At 43.3% G+C, this 22,221-nt stretch overlaps 1 protein-coding gene across 2 annotated transcripts in view; it reads right to left on the minus strand.

The window, feature by feature from the left end:
- Positions 1 to 22,221, minus strand: part of CCNC (cyclin C) — a 52,000-nt gene that overhangs the window by 25,828 nt on the left and 3,951 nt on the right. For both annotated transcript variants that reach the window (XM_068231223.1, XM_068231224.1), the window contains exon 2: positions 7,608 to 7,714. In XM_068231223.1, coding sequence (XP_068087324.1) covers positions 7,608 to 7,714 — 107 coding nt within the window. The remainder of the gene's footprint in view (positions 1 to 7,607; positions 7,715 to 22,221) is intronic.

The raw sequence follows: 22,221 nt of genomic DNA on the forward strand, positions 1-22,221 counted from the left end.
TTCTCTAATTCCCCCATTTGTATCTAGAGTGAAGGAGGCGATTGAGTGGGAAGAAGACTGTTCTTCACCCCAAAGTAAAAAGAAAAGATATTATAAACATCTCAGTAAAGAAAAGACCTTTTTTCCTTTAATGGAGGAGATTAGAGAGCTCATTCTGGAAGAATGGGAGAAGACTACTAAAAAACCGTCCCTTAAAAACCGCTATCAAAAAATGTACCCCCTTTCGCAGCAAAGTGAGGACCTGGTACAATCTAGTCCTATTGTGGATGCTTCTTTAATGAAAATAGTTAGGAATGTGACGCTATCTATGGAAGATTCCACTTTATTTAAAGACGTTTTAGATCGCCAGATAGATCAAGATCTTAAAAGGTCATACCTGGCATCAGGAGAGGCAGCAAAGATTGCTATCACCCTAACTTCAGTAGCGAAGGCTATGAAAGTTTGGGTGGAAGATTTGCAAAAAGCAGTAAAAAAAGCAAAAGATCTGGAGGATTTATCATTTGCCTTTCAGGAATTAGCATTAACTGCAGACTTTGTGGGTGCGGCCAGCGTTGATCTAATCCGTAGCTCTAGCAGATCAATGTTATACTCAGTAATGGCTAGAAGGTGTCTATGGTTGGAGCCATGGTCGGCGGACCCGACGTCAAAACAGTCATGGTCAAAGATTTCGTTTGACGGGAAGTATCTTTTTGGCCCGAAAATGTATGCCGCAATTTCCAGGGTGACTGGGGGAAGATCCGGCTTATTGCCGCAAGATCGCAAGTTTAGAAAGCAGAGATTCCCACAATACAGGAAGCAAGTAGTCAACAGATTCACAGAAGCCAAATCGTATAAGCCTGGTAAGGATTACAGAAGAAATTGGAGGTCAACCCAACCATTCCAGAAAGCCAATAGATCAAAGACCACTATTACAGAGGGAGGAAAGTCTTTTTGAAAGGAGGCCCGCTCAGGAGATCCCAGTAGGTGCAAGATTGCAATACTTCAAGGATATCTGGGCGGGAAGTGTACAGAACATGTGGATAGTGAACACTGTCTCTTTAGGTCATCAGTGGACATTCAAAAAAGGTCCGCCAAGAGACCATATGGTTCGAACAAAAATTCCAAAAACCGGGGAAAAAAGACTCATTTTGAAAGAATATGTGGCAAAGATGTTGGAGCAGAAGGCGGTTTGTCCAGTTCCGCCTTCAGAAAAAAATACAGGCTACTATTCACCAATATTTCTGATAAAAAAGAAATCAGGGAGCCTAAGACCAGTTTTAGATTTGAAGAGGCTAAACAAATTCGTTCAGATTCCAAAATTCAAAATGGAGACTCTATCATCCATAGTGATGTGTATGAGGCCAGGAGATTGGATGTCGTCCATAGACTTGAGGGACGCGTATTTTCACGTCCCGGTGCATGCAGAATTTCAAAGGTTTCTCCGGTTCACGATTGGAGATCTGCACCTGCAATTCGTTTGCCTTCCGTTTGGTCTCGCTACCTCTCCGCGAACTTTTTCGAAGGTGCTTCGCCGTAATTTCTTTGTTACGCCTTCGGGGAATACGCGTCCTTCACTATTTGGACGACATCATTCTCCTGGCCTCATCGGAGCACATGCTTCTACAGCATCAGGCGGTAGTAATACAGACATTGTCAAGTTTTGGTTGGATACCAAACCTAGAGAAAAGTCATCTTCTTACCTCACAAAGGATGCTGTTCCTGGGGGCAGTAATAGACACAGTACAGCGATCTATCTCTCTACCGGAAGAGAAGATGTTAAAAATTCAAGACTCAGTTCGGAGGATAGTCAAAAAGCGATTTGTTCAAGCAAGAGATTGTCAGAGTCTCCTAGGCCTCATGTCCTCAACTATTCTCATGGTGTCATGGGCCCATTGGCATTTGAGGCCATTCCAATTGAACTTTCTGAACCAATGGGATACAGAGAATATGAGACAATGGATAGAAATTCCGGAATCAGTAAGGAACTCTCTAAAATGGTGGTTAAACAAGCACAATTTGATGAGTTGTCGCAATCTATTCCCTCCAGACTGGAAGATCGTTACGACAGATGCCAGTATTGTGGGATGGGGAGCAGTGCTAGAGTCCCAACCAGCGCAAGCGGTTTGGGAGAAGGATTGTCAGCAAGTCGTTTCCAATGTATTGGAACTCAGGGCAGCCCATCAAGCTCTATGTCATTTCTTCCAAAATTGAAAGGCCATGCAGTCCTTCTAAGGATGGACAATATATCGGCGGTCTCATATGTAAAAAGACAAGGGGGGACGCACAGCAAGACCCTAATGAGGGAGGTTGGTCCGATTATGCAGCTAGCTCAGATGTACTTCAGGGACATTTTGGCTATCTATCTGCCAGGTCCTCAGAACCAACAGGTGGATTTTCTGTCTCGTCGCCACTTGGACAACAACAAGTGGTCCTTGCATCCGAGGATATTCCTCCAATTGATACACAGATGGGGGTTACCTCAGATAGATTTGTTTGCCTCACGAAAGAATCACAAAACACCCCTGTATTATTCGAGGTATCCGGACCAGCAGGCCCTGGGAGTGGATGCATTGTCACACAATTGGAGATTCAGCAAGGCTTACGCCTTCCCGGCGAATCCGTTAATCTTCAGATTCCTTCAGAAATTGAGCTACCTCAAGATCGAGGTGATTGCAGTTCTGCCGTATTGGCCACAAGCCACACTCTTGTCACAGGGTCAGATTCTGCATGCCAACCTGGAACATCTACAGCTAATGGCTTGGAATTTGAGAGGGCTAGGTTATTAAATACAGGTTGTACAGTGGAGGTGGTGGAAACCTTACTTAGAGCCAAAAAACCGTCAACCACATGCTCATACAACAGAGTTTGGAATGCATTTCAGGCCTTCTCCAGTGAACAGGGGTTATCATCAGATAATATGAAACCATGTGACCTTTTGCTTTTCTTACAGAAAGGCTTGAATTTGAATCTGTCATACTCCACTCTTAGGAGGCAAGTATCGGCCATTTCCTCAGTGTCAGGAATATCTTGGGCGGCTGATCCATTAGTCAAACAATTCTTTAAGGCTGCAATCAAGCTGAGGCCTCCTATTCGACCAAGGTTTCCGAAATGGGATTTACCCTTGATTTTGGATTTCCTTTCATCCTCTGCTGACTTCCAAAATGATAACGCAACACTACAGAATCTGTCATGGAAAATAGTATTTCTAATAGCCATAACGTCTGGGAGAAGGATATCAGAATTACAGGCATTATCATGCAAGGAGCCTTATTTGATGTTCTTTCAGGACAGAGTGGTATTATTCCCAGTACAGTCATTTCTTCCAAAATGTACTTCTCTTTTTCACTTCAATCAGGAGTGGACGCTTCCATCATTTGTTTCTCAAGAAGATCCATCTAAACCTCATTCTTTGGACATCCCATCAACTATTAAGGCATATTTAGAAGCAACAAAACAAATTAGGCAGTCTGACAGACTATTTATTATTCCAACAGGATACAGAAAGGGGAAAATGGCGTCTACAAGAACTTTGGCCTGTTGGGTTGTTAAGTTGATTCAGTTGGCATACAAGTCAAGAGACTTAGAGCCACCGCAGGACATTAACGCCCATTCAACAAGAAGTATATCTTCTTCTTGGGCAGCATTGAACAAGGTACCATTGGTCACAGTTTGTAAAGTTGCAAACTGGGCGTCTGATCACACTTTTATAAAGCATTATTGTGTTGAGCCAGCCTCGTTATCAACTGTTGATTTTGGAAAGAAAGTTATTTCCTCTGCAATGAATAATGCTGTTTGATTTCAATTCTATTTTTGGTTTATTAAACTTCTGTTCAGCATACCCACCCTGAATTTGTCTAGTTATTGCCCAGCAGTACACTGACATGGCAAACACTAGGGAAACTGGAAAACTGTATACTCACCTTGGGTAGTTTTCCTTTCCTAGTGTTTGTCCATGTCAGTGTACGGCCCCGCCCTATGCTGTCGGCTCGTTCTAGTAACACGGAATGGCAGTATGGGGTGTCTGAGGGGATTTATTAATTAATTGTCCTATCAGGGCAAAGGGAGGCGGGGCTTTGCCCAGCAGTATACTGACATGGACAAACACTAGGAAAGGAAAACTACCCAAGGTGAGTATATAGTTTTCCAGTTTCTATGGAGCTGAACTCAACATCAGAAAAAACTCTTTGCAAGATGCTGCACACACAGATGCTGTACAGACACAAAAGATCGGTATCTGCAAAAGATCTGTTCCTGCCAAAAATCCATTCCTGCAAATTGCAATGATAGTCTATGAGATCTGAAAATCCATCCTGGTGGATCTGATCTGCAGATGAATGTCAGTTAAATCATGTGTGTATGATGATCTGCAGATATCATAGACTCCTTTTTTTGCAAAAAAAAAAAATTTCTGATGTGGAGTTCAGCTCCATAGAAAAGACTGTGTAGAGTATGGCTCTCATACTCAGGGGCAAATCCAGGATTTCCAAGGGGGGGGGTTTCCTGAAAGTGGCGTGTGGGCGTGGCCAAAATATGGTGTGGGTGGAGCCAAATACTAGCAGTTTCTAGGCTAAATTGCACCCAGGGTGAGGGCGTAAAATGCGCCCCCAACGTGGAGACAGGTATAGGTGCCCGCAGTATAGGTAGCCAGCTATAGGTCCCCCCCAGTATAGGTAGCCCATATAGTTGCCCCCAGTATAGGTTAGATAGGTATATGCCCCCCAGTATAGATTAGATAGGTATATGTCCCCCAGTATAGGTTAGATAGGTATATGCCCCCCAGTATAGGTTAGATAGGTATATGCCCCCCAGTATAAATTAGATAGGTATATGCCCCCCAGTATAGGTTAGATAGGTATATGCCCCCCAGTATAGGTTAGATAGGTATATGCCCCCCAGTATAGGTTTGATAGGGCTATGCCCCCCAGTATAGGTTAGATATGGCTATGCCCCCCAGTATAGGTTAGATAGGGCTATGCCCCCCAGTATAGGTTAGATAGGGCTATGCCCCCAGTATAGGTTAGATAGGTATATGCCCCCCAGTATAGGTTAGATAGGTATATGCCCCCCAGTATAGGTTAGATAGGTATATGCCCCCCAGTATAGGTTAGATAGGTATATGCCCCCAGTATAGGTTAGATAGGTATATGCCCCCCAGTATAGGTTAGATAGGTATATGCCCCCCAGTATAGGTTAGATAGGTATATGCCCCCCAGTATAGGTTAGATAGGTATATGCCCCCCAGTATAGGTTAGATAGGTATATTATGCCCCCCAGTATAGGTTAGATAGGTATATTATGCCCCCCAGTATAGGTTAGATAGGTATATGCCCCCCAGTATAGATTAGATAGGTATATGCCCCCCAGTATAGGTTAGATAGGTATATTATGCCCCCCAGTATAGGTTAGATAGGTATATTATGCCCCCCAGTATAGGTTAGATAGGTATATGCCCCCCAGTATAGATTAGATAGGTATATGCCCCCCAGTATAGATTAGATAGGTATATGCCCCCCAGTATAGGTTAGATAGGTATATGCCCCCCAGTATAGATTAGATAGGTATATTATGCCCCCCAGTATAGGTTAGATAGGTATATTATGCCCCCCAGTATAGGTTAGATAGGTATATGCCCCCCAGGATAGATTAGATAGGTATATGCCCCCCAGTATAAGATAGGTGAAGGAAGGTGCCTGCCCCCTGTGTGGGGAGAAGATTGCCCGGGGGAGAAGACAGAATAAAATGATGGAGGCGCCAGCCGCGCTAATAAGGGATGCGGGAACCGGCTTTATTCCTCGCTCCCTCCCTCCCTCTGAATGCCCCCACCTGCGGTGAATGTGTGCCGGCTCCCCCATGAGTGTGTGCGCAGCGGAGCGGTAGGTCCTCTTACCGCAGATCAGGCGCACCAGCAACTGGAGTCTCATGCTTCCTGTTTACCATGACGTCACAGGAAGCATGAGACTCCAGTTGCTGGTGCGTCTGATCTGCGGTAAGAGGACCTACCGCTCCGCTGCGCACACACTCATGGGGGAGCCGGGCACACATTCACCGCAGGTGAGGGGCATTCAGAGGGAGGGAGGGAGCGAGGAATAAAACCGGTTCCCGCATCCCTTATTAGCGCGGCTGGCGCCTCCATCATTTTCTTCTGTCTTCTCTCCCCAGCCGGCCGGGCCATGCGGCAGCCCCACTTCCGGTCCCGGTGCAGGGGGGTGTTCTAGACACCCAGAACAACCCCCTCCGTGCGCCACTGATACTACATGAAGGGTGGTAAGATTGGTCTGTGATCTTTCAGTTTCCAAAGACTATAGTCTGATGTGTGTATGCACCTTAATACTTTAAGGCACAGACCCGGAGCAAGCATGCAGATCAGATGTCTGACAAATCTGATTAGCTGCATGTTTTTTCCAGGTGTTTGTTTCAGCAGGATTGCCAGGCATCGGTTATTGTGCAATAGGAAACCTGCCAGCTTCAATTGGTCTTACCTCTCTGGTTCCTTTTAAATGCTTCTAGGCATGGAGATGTCCTGATTGGGTGTGGCAGAGAGTTCCAAAGTGAAAGAGCAGCATGACAGAAGACTCTCTTTCCAAAGGTTTTGAGGTGGACTTTGGGGGTGACCAAATTATTAGATCCTTTTGATCTATGATTGTGGAAGGTGTGATTGAGTTGCAACAAATCCTTCAGGTAACCAGGGCCAAGATTTTGCAAGGATATGATTGTCAATAAGCCAATCTTAATACATTTTATTGTAGCCAGTGGAGTGAGCAAAGGATCTGTGTTATGTGGCAGCCTGATGATATATTTAAAGTTTTGTTCAGTGTTTTTTTTTTTGTTTTATATAACTAGACTTTCTGTAGCAAAGCTATACATTTTTTTTAATGTTAAAGGGACTCTGAGCACCTCTCATGGGTATGCCTTTAAAGTGGACACAAATTAAAAATACAAGATTTCAGAAATAAAATCTATTTTCTAAATTAGAATAATAAATAGCAGCCTTTTTCAGCTGCATGATGACTAATATAAAATATTTTACATTTATTGGAGGAACCCCTCCCTTCTTTTCATATTGCCGGGACAGAATCCGGCAGACTGGTGGAGTAGGTGGTGTCCGGCAAAGGAGGAATTGCTAATGGCTGCCACCTGTATAACCCTAGTTATGGAAAGAGAAGGGTGAAAAGCATGCACTGAAATGCTCAAAAGCTTGAAGGAGTGTTTATTTATCTTTGTATGTGTCAGAGTGGTGCAACTAAATATTTTGAATTAAAAAAATTTTTGGTTTGGGTCCGCTTTAAGACTCCGACCAGTACTGCAAAGTACTTAAAGTTGCATACTTTTTTTATTTTTTTTTACCACATTTGATGCCTGAATCGCCATTCTACACTAAATAGTTTATTTGATTTCAATTTAAAAATCGCGGCTGCCATCTTGGCTATGGTATAACTTCCGGATCACCCCTGTCTTCTCTGTTAGAGAAGTGCATCACTGAATGAAGCAGGAAGAGGAAGTGACACGCATGGCCACTGCAAGAGGCTCCTCCAGAGGGATCATAGCACTACTTTGTTGGAAGTTGTCTGGCTTAAAGGCATACCCATCAGAGGTGCTCGGAGTCCCTTTAAAGATTACAGTATGCTTACCATTTGTAAAAAATATCTGGAGCTTCCAATACTCTTCTTCTGTCAGGAATTTCAGGTCTTTTTGGCGTTCTTTTAATAAATCCTGTTTATCCAAAATCCATTGTAGACTAGGAAAGAACAAAGATGTATCACACATGCATACCAAATCCTCACTATAAAAAAAAAAATAAAAAAAATAAAAAAGGGATACACGCACTATTGTCAAACTCTTAAAGAGGAACTCCAGTGAAAATAATGTAGTAAAAAAAGTGCTTCATTTTTTACCATAATTATGTATAAATGATTTAGTCAGTGTTTGCTCATTGTAAAATCTTTCCTCTCCCAGATTCACATTCTGACATTTATTACATGGTGACATTGTTACTGTGGGCAGGTTATTTAGCTGTTTCTAGCTGCTCTGTCTGTTAGAGACAGCTAATAACAGCTATTTCCTGTCTCTGAACATTGTTACATTGTGGCAGTTTGCCAGCAGTACCGCGTATTCAGAGCCTCTTGTGGTAGGGGTTTCAGCACAAAATCAGTCACACAGCGCCCCCTGATGGTCTGTTTGTGAAAATCATTGTCTTTCTCATGTAAAATGGGGTATCAGCTACTGATTGGGAAAAAGTTCAATTCTTGGTTGGAGTTTCTCTTTAAGCAATATTTTCAATAAAAAAAGAAAAAGTGGACAGTAATACCAATTTGTATGTACCAATATTGATATAGTGAACCTGTGTTCAGCAGCTTATGGAGTAAGAGTAAGGCCCCAGTCAAACTGTACCAGACCCTTTCTCCCTCAAGTTGCTCCCACTGGTCACTACTGCCAATTATGCAATACAAACGACTGGATTAATATTAACCAGTCTAGTGACAATCACCCAGTAGAAGCAGCTTAGTGAAGGAGGAAGCAGTGAGCACATTTTAAGACACACCTGAGTCTCATTTCATTGACAGTAGGACACATGTGAACCACCAGACATGAAAGACAAGTGTCCTATGCCAGTGCTTTATTACAGTACTCTATTTTTAAAATATTATATGTACCAAATGCACCAACACATGTGAGGTGGGAAGCCTCTCCTACTGATAGAAAAGGAAATAGGAAAACAGAGTGGTTCAAATTTTTTTTTTAAAGGGAACCAGAGAGGAACGGCAAGAAAAAATAGAACAAGATTTTATACATACCTGGGGCTTCTTCCAGCCCCATAAGCCTGGATCACTCCCACGCCGCCATCCACCGCTTCCTGGATCGGCGGTACCGGGTCCCGTCACTTCCGGCAGATGCGGACAATTGTCCACATCACAGGGGCTCCCTCCATACTCGTACGCATGAGGCTGCGCAGTAGGCAGCCTCATTTGTATGTGTATGGAGGGAGCCCCGTGTGATGCGGACATTTGGCCGCGTCTGCCGGCCGACTGGCGGCAATGACGGGACCTGGTACCGGCGGATCCAGGCAGCAGAGGACGGCGGCGTGGGAGCGATCCGTGCGTATGGGGCTGGAGGAAGCCCCAGGTATGTATAAAAGCTTCCCCCAAACGTCTCTGGTTCCCTTTAAGCAAAAGATTTAGAATTGACTGAATAGCAATAGCTTAATAGCAAACACAAGAAACTAATATTAACAGAGATATTGATAAAGTCAGTGATTTATTACACTTCTAAAAAAAAAAAAAAGGATGAGGTTTAATCTACTGTAGAATTATTTTATAAACATAAGAACGATAAATGTGAGATATACACCTGACTACAAGAACAAAAGTGATGTTTTCAGATAGCAATCTGCAAATTTAGATGTGTAAAATTGTAAAAAAATAAAATTCTGGAATAGAAACATAGACATACTAACAAATATGAGATAAAACTGCAGCAGCAACGACAAGTATACTCAAAATGCCAAACCTGACTGTGCAATATCGCAGCCGATTTCATGTGATCATGTTTTTGTTAGCAGTTTTTGTGCACAAAATTGCCGTGCAATGTTATAACCAAATTTTTTCTGCGCAGAAAATGCAAAAAACGGAAACCAGAACCAACACAAAGAAAAAAGGCCCACGATTTTTAGTGTACACCTTAAGTGTATTGCCTAGTAGCAAGGAAGAAATATCACAAATAAGAGAAACTTTTCTAAAGTAAAATTGCACTGGAACACCTGTAAGCTACTAATTACAATGGTGGTTAAAAAGTTAGACATGCAGACCACATTTGGTTAGGATTCGCAACAGAATATTCCCATCTGTGCGAAAAACCCAAGGGCCAGTGGCCCCTCTGATGACTGGGGGGGGGGGGGATGACTAGCAATGGTCAAAGGAAAAGTTAATACACAGTATAGACTTGGGAAGGACTTGAGGGGGTCAGAAATCTGCTAGCACAGGACAGCCTTACAGTTTTGTTCAAAGGGAATTGCTGCTAAATAGACACATAAATACTTGATACTTGAAAGGCAGCTGATGGCCTGTTATGAAACAAATATAAGAAATGGCACACCATAGATCCATGCCCCAAGAAAGGATATGCAGAAGATGATGTTGAGGTTCAAAGAACTTCTAGTATAAAGAGAAGGGTCTGGCGGGTAAATCGGCTGATAAATTAGAGGTAGCAGCCACAAACAAGATTCTAAAGAATGGTATGGTATGAAAAAATGTTATCCAAGAAGGGTTTTTGAGAAAGCCATCTTGTTAAAAGTAAACTTATAGTGCTACTTAAACCACAAGATAAACAGCACAGAAGATGAGCAGAACATTTTGGATACATTTTTAGAGGTTTTGAGAGGTCAAAGCAAAGGGAAAGAATTGATAAAAATCATCCCAAATAAAGATTTTAATATCAGCTATCACATACATCGCACTATTCTGCATCCCATAAAAACACAGAATGTTAAACTCCATGAAAGCAGAAGCAGGCACTTTAAGACTGAAACATGTTGCACCATAGTTAGTCCTGGTGTGATTTCAAAACATATAATGCTGGAATAAACATTCTGACTAAGGGGGTTTGACATAAGGTGTGCTACAGTATATTTCAGTCCATCTAGGTATAGATGGAGGCCCCCTTTCCTAATTAAGTGCTTTACTAGCTTATCATATAGTGCAGTGTTCCCAATCCTGTGCTCAAGGCCCACCAACAATGCATGTTTTGTGGAAATCCACAGAGGTAGTTAATCAGCTCTGCTGAGACACTAATTACCTCACCTGTGAATGTTTGTGGATTCCTGCAAAACATGTACTGTTGGTGGGCCTTGAGGATAGGGTTAGGGAACTATTATATATTGTATAAAGGCAATGCTAGTTGCTTGACTGTCACTTGCTGTATGTAGACCATCCCAAAGATTCCCCTGGGTGTGCATGTGTTTCAATGTGCTGGAACTACAGTCCATGCCAACACACTAAGGGGAGTATTTGAGCAGTGTGCTATCACCTTCAGAACAAATGTTCTGTACTTTCTTAAAGAGAATCTGTATTGTTAAAATCGCACAAAAGTAAACATACCAGTGCGTTAGGGGACATCTCCTATTACCCTCTGTCACAATTTCGCCGCTCCTCGCCGCATTAAAAGTGGTTAAAAACAGTTTTAAAAAGTTTGTTTATAAACAAACAAAATGGCCACCAAAACAGGAAGTAGGTTGATGTACAGTATGTCCACACATAGAAAATACATCCATACACAAGCAGGCTGTATACAGCCTTCCTTTTGTATCTCAAGAGATCATTATACACAGGCAGTGTGCATAGAGGGGCCAGGAGGGGGGAGATGCATCACAGAACCACAACACTGAAGAACTTGGCAGCCTTCCAGACACAGGCTGACAAGTCTGACAAGAGAGAGATAAGTTGATTTATTACAGAGACTGTGATAGTACAAAGTGCTGCAGTGAGCCAGAACACATTAGAATAGCTTTTGGAACTTGTAGGATGATAAAAAACAGGATGTAATTTTTGTTACGGAGTCTCTTTAAGGTATGTAGGTGTGTGTGTAGGTGTGTGTATGCATGTGTGTGTATGTATGTGTGTGTGTGTGTATATGTGTATGTATATGTGTGTGTATATGTGTGTGTATATGTGTGTGTATATGTGTGTGTATTAGGCCTGAAAGATAAATCGAATTTAAATCGAAATCACGATCACCAAGATCACAATTTCAGAATCGTCAAAGCGGCGAATATCGCAATCACGTCATTTCCACAAGAGGAAGTTTGAAGAAGCGCCCTTAAACTTTCCCAAAGTCCCAGTGCCTGCAGGGTTGGACATACCTTCCATCCTCTATTGCCCTCTGCCGCCTCTTGTGCTTGGCAAAACTTCGGGTTCCTGTATGTCACATGATATACAGGAAGTATGCCGTGCATTAGAGCCTGCAGGAGGCAAAGTGGATAGACGGGCATTGCTGGACTCGTGCTTGAAGCTATGTCCAGAACTGATGCAACTTGGGGGACAGAGGAGGCACAGAGAGAGAAAGCGTGGGCACAGAGAGAGACACAGAGGGGGCACAGAGAAAAACAGAGTGGGCATAGAGACACAAAGGAGGCAAGAGAGAGACCCAGAGGAGGCATGAAGAGGCAAAGGGGGCACAATGAGAGACGGGGACAACCACAAAGGGGGGGGGAACAAAGCTTGATTTGAAGGAAATCGTGAATCGAAATTGTAATTTTGGACGGAAATCGTTCAATTCAATATTTTCCTAAAATCGTTCAGTGTGTGTGAGTGTGTGTGTGTGTGTGAGTGTGAGTGTGAGTGTGTGTGTGTGTGTGAGTGTGTGTGTGTGTGTGTGTGAGTGAGTGAGTGTGTGTATCATACACAGACAAAAAGCAACATAGATTAAAGTGGGTTGGAAGTCCATATTAAAAGGGAAGATCCACGGAGTACTTAAAATAAGAATACTAATCCACTTACCTGGGGCTTCCTCCTGCCCGTGGCAGGCAGGACGTGCCCTCGACGCCGCTCCGGAGGCTCCTGGTCTTCTCCAGTGGCTCACCCGACCTGGCCAGGCCGGCTTCCAGGTCGGGCTCTTGTGCGTCTCACGCGGTCGCGCTGACGTCATCGGACGTCCTCCAGGCTGTACAGCGCAGGCAGTAGTTCTGCGCCTGCGCAGTACAGTCCGTAGGACGTCCGATGACGTCAGCATGACCGCACGTTGGAGCGCACAAGAGCCCGAACTGGAAGCCGGCCTGGCCAGGTCGGGTGAGCCACCAGAGAAGACCAGGAGCCTCCGGAGCGGCGTCGAGGGCACGTCCTGCCTGCCACGGGCAGGAGGAAGCCCCAGGTAAGTGGATTAGTATTTTTTTTTCTCCGTGAACCCTCCCTTTAAGTGAAAAAATAATAATATTCAATATGAAATGACTTGTTTGCCCTACCTTTCCCATTAATTTTAGTGTTCCCTGGCAGAATTTAGTAAAATAAAAAGTAATATGAAAAAAGAAACATTTTTTATGCTGGTGTCCATCTTGACTGCTTCTCTGTGATGCCAAAAGTGACATCACTTCTGCTCTTTTCTTTTTTTCTTTTTCAACCCAGCCCAGTGTTTTATTTTCCCCTCCCTGCTGTCCCTCCCATAGCACACATCACCTTGACAACAAGCTTACATCAATGTGTAAACCACCCTAAGGCCTCGTTCACATTAGGCAACGTGTATGGCTGTGCGTTCGGGACATAAGCGCACCCGATCGCAAGCCATATGCGTTGCGCTGCTGATCCCATTCATTGCAGTGAATGGGATCAGCGATGCGCTTTTGCAAAAATGCGTTCAGCAGTGCGATGTACTATCTCACTGCTGCCCAGCGCGCATAGTATGAACATCAGATGTGCTCTCTTTGCACTTATGTTCTTGCTGATCACATACTATACACGCTGCTGAAATGCACCCAGCAGTGCGTATAGTGTGAATAAGGCATAAGGGCCCTTTTCCACTAGCAAGCGCAAATCACCTGCACTTCCGATCGCGCAAGCTGTTTTTTTCCACTGTCCACGTTGCGCTGTATTGCCGCCGGGAATGTAGTGCCATTGCAACGAGAATTACGCCGCACGGCGATCGAAAATCATAAAAAAACGAGTCGCGAACGAAGCATCTTAGTGGAAAAGCAGTGTTTTCCAGTTCATGAACGATTTGTTCATTTGAACCAGTTCTTCCTTGTGAGCCGAGTGATCCGATTCATCACACTGAACGATCATTTGTAACAGTTCTGTGGATGAAACAGGAACTGCAGCTGCTGAGCTGTAAGGAGTGAGAGAAGGAACTCCTCCCAGCTCACTCAGGGATCAGATTACAGCAGCAGACTGTAAGGGCCTTTTTCCACTACCCTGCGATTTGATTCTGATCGCAAATCGCAAGGTACATTAAACTAATGGAAACTGCAGCAGCAATTTCCATTAATGCGATCGGATTGCGATGCGATTTTGGTCAAAGCGCAATCGTCGTCCTGCCGTGTTTTGTATGCGATTGAGCTGTACTATAATGGGTATAGTAGCTCAATCGCATGGTGGAAATTGAAACGCGATTGCGATCGGAATCATTTAATCGTGGAAAAGAGCCCTAACTGATCATTTCTGAATAGTTTCTTGACTCAATGATTCAAAGAACTGATTCAAATGAAGCGGTTCATTGAAAAGATCCGGACTTCCATCACTGCACTGCAAGACAGCAAAGGAGGGGAGGGGGGGGGGGGGGGAACAAACAAAAAAAAAACCTTCCCCACAATCCAGCAGGCTTACCCACAACCTCCCAAGTCCAGTGAATCGGCAATGGCACAGGCAAAGGTGAGTTAGGTGGAAAATGAGGGGGGAGGCATATTCGTACCCCATTTAAGAAATTAAAAAGATATACATAGCATTGAGGACAAAAAAAATGACTTGTTTTTATTTTTGGTGTTGCAATCCCCTTTAACCTGCTGAGCGGTCTGGACGAGCTCAGCTCGTCCAACACCGCCAGAGGCTGCCGCTCAGGCCCTGCTGGGCCGATTTTTGTCAAATAAAAAGCAGCACACGCAGCCGGCACTTTGCCAGCCGCGTGTGCTGCCTGATCGCCGCCGCTCTGCGGCGATTCGCCGCGAGCAGCGGCGAAAGAGGGCCCCCCTAGCCGCCTGAGCCCTGCGCAGCCGGAACAAAAAGTTCCGGCCAGCGCTAAGGGCTGGATCGGAGGCGGCTGACGTCAGGACGTCGGCTGACGTCGATGACGTCACTCCGCTCGTCGCTATGGCGACGATATAAGCAAAACAAGGAAGGCCGCTCATTGCGGCCTTCCTTGTTTATTCTGGGCGCCGGAGGCGATCGGAAGATCGCCTCCGGAGCGCCCTCTAGTGGGCTTTCATGCAGCCAACTTTCAGTTGGCTGCATGAAATAGTTTTTTTTTTATTTAAAAAAAACCCTCCCGCAGCCACCCTGGCGATTTAATCAGAACGCCAGGGTGGTTAACTCAAATACCATTACTTCACCCTCCTGCACACAATTCCCACCCGGAGAAATTCTTCAGCCTTTTTCACCTTGGAAAATGTTATCAATGTCTGGTTGTGCAAAGTCTAAAATATTTGACACACAAGCTTTTACTATGAGTTCCACCTGCTCCAGATTAAACCTGCAGATGGCAGAGAAGACAATTGTCCTGGATCAGAGCAGAAACTAATGTATTTTACTGGTTAAAACTTTACTTAGCAGGACTTTGCAATCACTAGTCAAGTCCTCAATTTGAACTGGTGAATTTGTGGATATCAGATCTTGGGTTATCAATGATATAAAGGGAAGCTCTGGTAATTGAGATCTGTAACATAAGCCAACTAGGGCTTTCTTCACCCACAAAGGCACTATAGTGTCTGCTTGGTCCAGTAGAATCTCCATCATGCAGCTCAATAGATTGAGAAGGCATACCCAAAATGCTTTCCCCAATTGTAACTTGATTACGGTATATTTTCGAGGTATTTAGGACACAGAACGAAGGAAACTGATGGTTATCCTCTTGTGGAAACCAGATCTCTCTGTGGTGTACACCATCTCATACAGTTCTGCTGAAAAATGCGGGCCCTTTTCCACCAGCGCTGGCTGAATCGCAAAGACGCAAACCGCTAGCGATTTTACAATCGCTACGGTTTGCTTTTTAACATAGGAATCGCGGTAGGTCATTTCCACTACCGCGATTAGTTTTTGTCGGGAACGCGAACGCGCGGCGGAGCGATATTTGCCGCGATTTTGCTATGCAGTGCATAGCATAGCAAAATCGCGGCCGCGTACGTCGGGGAATCGCCGGTAATTGCGATTCAGCAATCGCTATCGTTCAGCGCGAACGCTAGCGACTGCTAGTGGAAAAGGGCCAATCTACAAACAGTCCACTATGCCATAACTACCACATATACAGTAGGATGAAAACATTAGCATACATTTCCCTGAAATCAGGTCAGTGGTGTGAGGAGAGCAGCAGCTGTGTTAGAATACCTCAGCTGTGTTTGTCACTGAAATCAGGGACCTGATGTTGTTTGGGTACATATGCTAATGATTTCACTACGAGTACAATGCCACGATGTCACTGAACTGTACACAATTCATAATGTGTGTCACTGTGTAGGTATGGTAGCAATATAGTCCACTATAAAAATTGTCATTTAGATGTACTGCTATCAGTAAAAGAAGCTACTGAAATTAGGAGTTTCCCAGTGTTTAGATGCACCCCTGGTTTTATTGTCTAAAAACACTGGGAACATTTTTAACCACTTCACCACTGAGGGGTTTTACCCCCTGAGCACCAGAGCAATTTTCACCTTTCAGCGCTCCTTCCATTCATTCGTCTATAACTTTATCATTACTTATCACAATTAAATGAACTATATCTTGTTTTTTCTGCCACCAATTAGGCTTTCTTTAGGTGGGACATTATGACAAGAATTGTTTTATTCTAAATGTGTTTTAATGGGAAAATAGGAAACATGTGGGAAAATTAATTTTTCAGTTTTCGGCCATTATAGTTTTTAAATAATGCATGCTACTGTAATTAAAACCCATGAAATGGATTTGCCTATTTGTCCCGGTTATAAAACCGTTTAAATTATGTCCCTATCACAATGTTTGGCGCCAATATTTTATTTGGAAATAAAGGTGCATTTTTTTTCAGTTTTGCGTCCATCCCTAATTACAAGCCCATAGTTTATAAAGTAACAGTGTTATACCCTCTTGACATAAATATTTAAAAAGTTCAGTCCCTAAAGTAACTATTTATGTATTTTTTTAAATTGTAAATTTAATTTTTTTTTAATTACCAAAAAAAAAAAAAAAAAAAATGGGGAGTGTGGGAGGTAATGAGTTAATTTTTTGTGTAACACTAATTTATTTATATGTAAAAAATGCTTAGGGTGTAGTTTTACTATTTGGCCACAAGATTCCAACAGTAACTTTTTGTTTATTGCGACCTTCCGGACGCTCGCAGGAAGTACTAGGAGGCTGTGTTTGTTTTTTTTCACAATGATCGTGCTGCCCATCGGAGAGCAGCGGATCCTTGCGGGGCTTAGATCAACGAACGGGAATGGATTTTCCCGTTCATTGATCTCCGGGCGAGCGGGCGGCGGCGTGTTTACTAGCGGCGGGCGGCGTGTTTACGAGCGGGAGCACGGGCAGCGGCGGGAGCGCGGAAAGTACGGATTTCTCCGTCCCTGGGGGTTAAAGGATGGAAAAAGGGACGGAGAAATCCGTACGGGCGGGGGTAAAGTGGTTAACCTAGTACTATAATGTTTTCTGTAGTTTTCCTGTCCTTAGGTACTTTTAGCAACTCCCTATGATCTGGGGAAAAAGTTCTCCTCCACTGCATCTTTTCCCCTCCAAATACACTGGGGCCTACATGCATATCCCAACCAGAGACCCTGGCATGCCATATCAATAATTGCTGAACACACATTACAATGAATCTTTTACATTTTCTTCACAAAAAAAAAAAAAAAACAAAACACAACTCTGTTGTACTGAGGCCAGCAATAGGTGGCCATACATCAATTTTTTTTCCCATCAATATCTGGGCAATTCGATCAAATCTGCAAGAAATGACTGGGAGACACACAGTTTTCAAAAGATTTCATGCCAAATTTGATTGGAAATCTGTGTGTAATGTGTGGAGTGATTCAAGCAGATAAATCCCTATCTGTTGGCCGTATAGACCAGTGTACGGCCACCCCAATTCCAGAAACACTTTTAGCTAGGAACGAACAAGATATGATTTATGGACAGGTTATTAAACTACACACACAAAATTCTACTGGGACAAGGGACCCAACAGGATCGTGTTGCATACTTCCCATCTGGCTATCTAAACTCCTCCCCCCTTCCCCTGTGCCACTTCCATGCAAAGACCACAATGTGAATTGGCTACAAGGCGATTTGATCTGAGGGGCTGGTTCACACTGCAAGAGTTTTTTTTTTTTTTTTTTAAGAGGAGCTGTCAGCCATACAATCACAGGAAAAAAAATATATAAGTAGATAAATACTTGCTCTACTTACATAACATATGTATTGCACTGTACACGTTATGATTCCTGTGAATTTTATAAAGGAAAAGTAGAGAATCCTATTCTAGACCATTTCCATATTTACTGTGGCTATTTTGAAGCCAGTCATGATGTAATATCCACCCCTAGTCTCCTCTGCCTGATTTGCCCACCCTTCACTATAGAAAGTGCATTGTTTCAGCCTGACAAATTTTGGCCAATCAGAGAGGAACAGAGGTGTGGGAGGGGAAAACAGGAGGGAAAGAGGCTTCTGCCAATCAGGCTGCATTAGTCAAGTCTGAGGGGAAGTAGGGAAGCAAAAAAAAAAAAAAAAAAAAAGACATCCCAGCATGCCCTGCAACTTCTCTTTTGTGTACCAAATAAGAGTCATGGAAACTGGGGAATGATAATTTATAAACAAGAAAAGTAATAGTGATTTTAACTTTTGGATTGCCTGATTAGCATCCTTATTACTTGTTTACCAGATAAAAATAAAGGATTTTTGATTTTATGCCCAACAGTTAGGGTGCATACACACATCAGACTATAGTCTTTGGAAAATGAAAGATCACAGACCAATTTTACCCCCTTCCATGTAGTAGGAGAGCCATACCTACACAGTCTATTCTATTGAGCAGAACTCCCCATCAGATAGAAATCTTTGCAAGATGCTGCACACAAAGATGCTGTACACATGCAAAAGATCAGTATCTGCAAAAGATCAGTATCTGCAAAAGATCAGTATCTGCAAAAGATCAGTTCCTGCAAAAGATCAGTTCCTGCAAAAGATCAGTTCCTGCAAAAGATCTGTTCCTGCAAAAGATCTGTTCCTGCAAAAGATCAGTTCCTGCAAAAGATCAGTTCCTGCAAAAGATCTGTTCCTGCAAAAGATCTGTTCCTGCAAAAGATCTGTTCCTGCAAAAGATCTGTTCCTGCAAAAGATCTGTTCCTGCAAAAGATCTGTTCCTGCAAAAGATCTGTTCCTGCAAAAGATCTGTTCCTGCAAAAGATCTGTTCCTGCAAAAGATCTGTTCCTGCAAAAGATCTGTTCCTGCAAAAGATCTGTTCCTGCAAAAGATCTGTTCCTGCAAAAGATCTGTTCCTGCAAAAGATCTGTTCCTGCAAAAGATCTGTTCCTGCAAAAGATCTGTTCCTGCAAAATGCATTAATGGTCTATGATATCTGCAGATCCTCATACACACCTTGTTTAACAGACATTCATCTGCAGATCTGAAGATCCATCCTGGTGGATCTGATCTGCAGATGAATGTCTGTTAAACAAGGTGTGTATGAGGATCTGCAGATATCAGACTATGAATGCATTTTTCAGGAACAAATCTTTTGCAGGAACGGGTCTTTTGCAGATACTGATCTTTTGAATGTACTACAGCATCTTTGTGTGCAGCATCTTGCAAAGATTTATATCTGATGGGAAGTTCAGCTCAATAGAAAAGACTGTGTAGTAATGGCTCTCATACTACATGGAAGGGGGTAAAATTGGTCTGTGATCTTTCATTTTCCTAAAGACTATGGTCTGATGTGTGTATGCACCCTTAGGCCTGGAACCCACTGAAATCAGCAAACGCAAAACGCAACCGCTAGCGTTTTGTCTGAGCGGTTTGCAAGCGGATTCATGCGCGTTTTTGGTAGTGTTTTGCAACATTGTATTTTTTTGCCCAGCGGGTGCGTAGCGTTTTGCGTTTTTCTCCTGATTGGTCCTGTGAATTATTTTTAATTTTGTTACAGTGTGCTGAACCGCAAAACGCTAGCAAAACCGCTCAGTTTAGGTTTTGCTGAGTGTTTCCGCTACAGTTTCAATACTTTACATTGAAGCGCTAACGCTCCCAAAATGCTGCAGGTCCTGCGTTTGCGTTTCTGGGAAACGCAAACGCTCCTGTGGAAGTTGCCCCATCCATTAACATTAGCCCAGCGTTTTGGCAAACTGCTAGCGTATCGCAGTGCTGCCAAAACGCTGCCAAAAGCGCTCCTGTGGGTTCCAGCCCTTACTCTTTAAGCACTTGCGATTTGAAAAGCTCTTGCTAATGCAATGCTGTGGCTGATTTTTATAAAATCACATTGCTCAAGTGAGAACACACATAGCATTACATTAGCAAGAGCTTTTAAAATGACAAGCGCTTAGAAAAGGGCTTGCAGTGTGAACCAACCCTCAGGGCTCGTTTCCACTGTAGCGGTGCGGAATCGCCTGGATTCCACCGCTGAAGAAATCGCATGCGGCTGCGTTTCCCCATGCGGATTTCCCCGCGATTTCGCATGGCAAGGAGCCATGCGAATTTAACCATGTCACTGCCTGTGTTAAGTTCCATTGGCTTTCATGCGAAATCGCATGCGAAATCGCGGGGAAATCCGCATGACAAAGCCGCATGCGATTTCCCTATTAAATACATTAGCGGCGATTCGCATGCATTCCACTCGCAGGCGAATTTGTTGACTCTTTTGAGCGTTTTTTTACCGCTGAAAAAAACGCACCTCAACAACGCTACAGTGGAAACAGGCCCATCCACTTGCATTACATGTGCGAATCCGCATGTGTTGGACACATGCGGATTCGCGATAGTGGAAACGAGCCCTCAGAGATCAAATCTGACACACAAGTGAGGTTTTTCATTTTGCAGCCACATTCTAGTGAAATAACACCCCAAGAATACCTAACATCTGTCAGAATACTGTTGCTAGTCACAGAGAGTTTATTGGTATATTTTCATTTATAAATTGCAAGCATATTACAGAGCACTGCACAATGTATTAGAAAAGGGTGTAGATTACAAATTTGAGACAATCACAAAGGGATGACACAAGAGAATGAGGGCCCTGCCTCATCAGGCTTGCAACCAAAAGGTGACCATCGTGGTTACAAACTTGACTGTGCAATCTTACTAAATCTATGTGGGAGGGTAAACTAAATGAATACACTTTGAGGTTCACAGTGGTCAGTTGCATAACTCCAGCGTTATGACGACTGATTTGCAATGGAGACTGGACAAACATTAATACAAAACCTGCATTAGGCCAGAAACCCACTAGGAGCGATCTTCTGAGCGCTTTGCGATTTGAAAACTCTTGCTAATGTAATGCTATGGGTGTGATCCCACTTGAGTGATGCGATTTTATAAAAATCCCCCATAGCATTGCATTAGCAAGAGCTTTTTCACATCACTAGCAATTAGAAATCGCTCCTAGTAGGTTCCTGGCCTCAGAATAACATGATCCATACTGTGAACAGACCCATAGAATTGTATGGGAAGTGAGTTGATATGAAGAATTATTCTGCAATTCAACTGACCACTGTGGACAGGGCATAAATAGATACTTTAGGTAGCCCCTCACAGTATATAGATGTGGCAAGTTTGTATAATCAGAACTGTATCACTGATAGGTACCGGTCGAGACCTATGAGTTACATATTGTTATGTGAGCACACTGCTTTGCTTTAGCAACACTATGCTGCCAAATGTAAAGTATACTTGGAGGATTTAATGATAGTAAATGTGTTGGTAATGTGGAAATTGTTCCTAAAGTCCTTACTATAAAGGGCAACCTAAGAAAATCTGGGTAGCGCGGAGTCTGTAAGGACCACTGTTACCCATATACTCAGGGGATCCGCCTCAAGGATAACCACATACTGTATATTGTGAAAAAACAAAAGCCAAGGGTGTCTGCTACAACAGATTAAAAAAAAAAACTATTATAGAAAAATTGTACAACCATAGCAAATCCCCTTACACCCACTTAAAAAAAAAAAAATGTCACATCACCGTGTATCGGAAAAAGGCACCAGTGTATGGATATTAACTGCAAAAAAAACTAGCAGCCCATCATCCACCTCACACTATACAAGCACAATAGCAGAATCTCCAAAAGAAGCACATAGCCTTCAAGGACAACTGACCCGAGAGAGATATGGAGGCCACTATATTTCCTTTTAAGCAATACCAATAGCCTGGTAGTCCTGCTGATTCTCTGCCTCTAATCCTTCTAGCCACAGACCCTGAACAAGCATGCAGCAGATCAGGTGTTTCTGACATTGTCAGGTCTGACAAGATTACCTGCATGCTTGTTTCTGGTGTTATTCAGACACTAATGAAGCCAAACAGACCAGCAGGGCTGCCAGGCAAATGGTATAGTTTAAAGGGAAATAAAAATGGCAGCCTCCTCCATACACTTCTTGCTTAGGTTGT

Source organism: Hyperolius riggenbachi, chromosome 4 (genome assembly GCF_040937935.1).
Source record: "Hyperolius riggenbachi isolate aHypRig1 chromosome 4, aHypRig1.pri, whole genome shotgun sequence".
NCBI lineage: Eukaryota > Metazoa > Chordata > Amphibia > Anura > Hyperoliidae > Hyperolius > Hyperolius riggenbachi.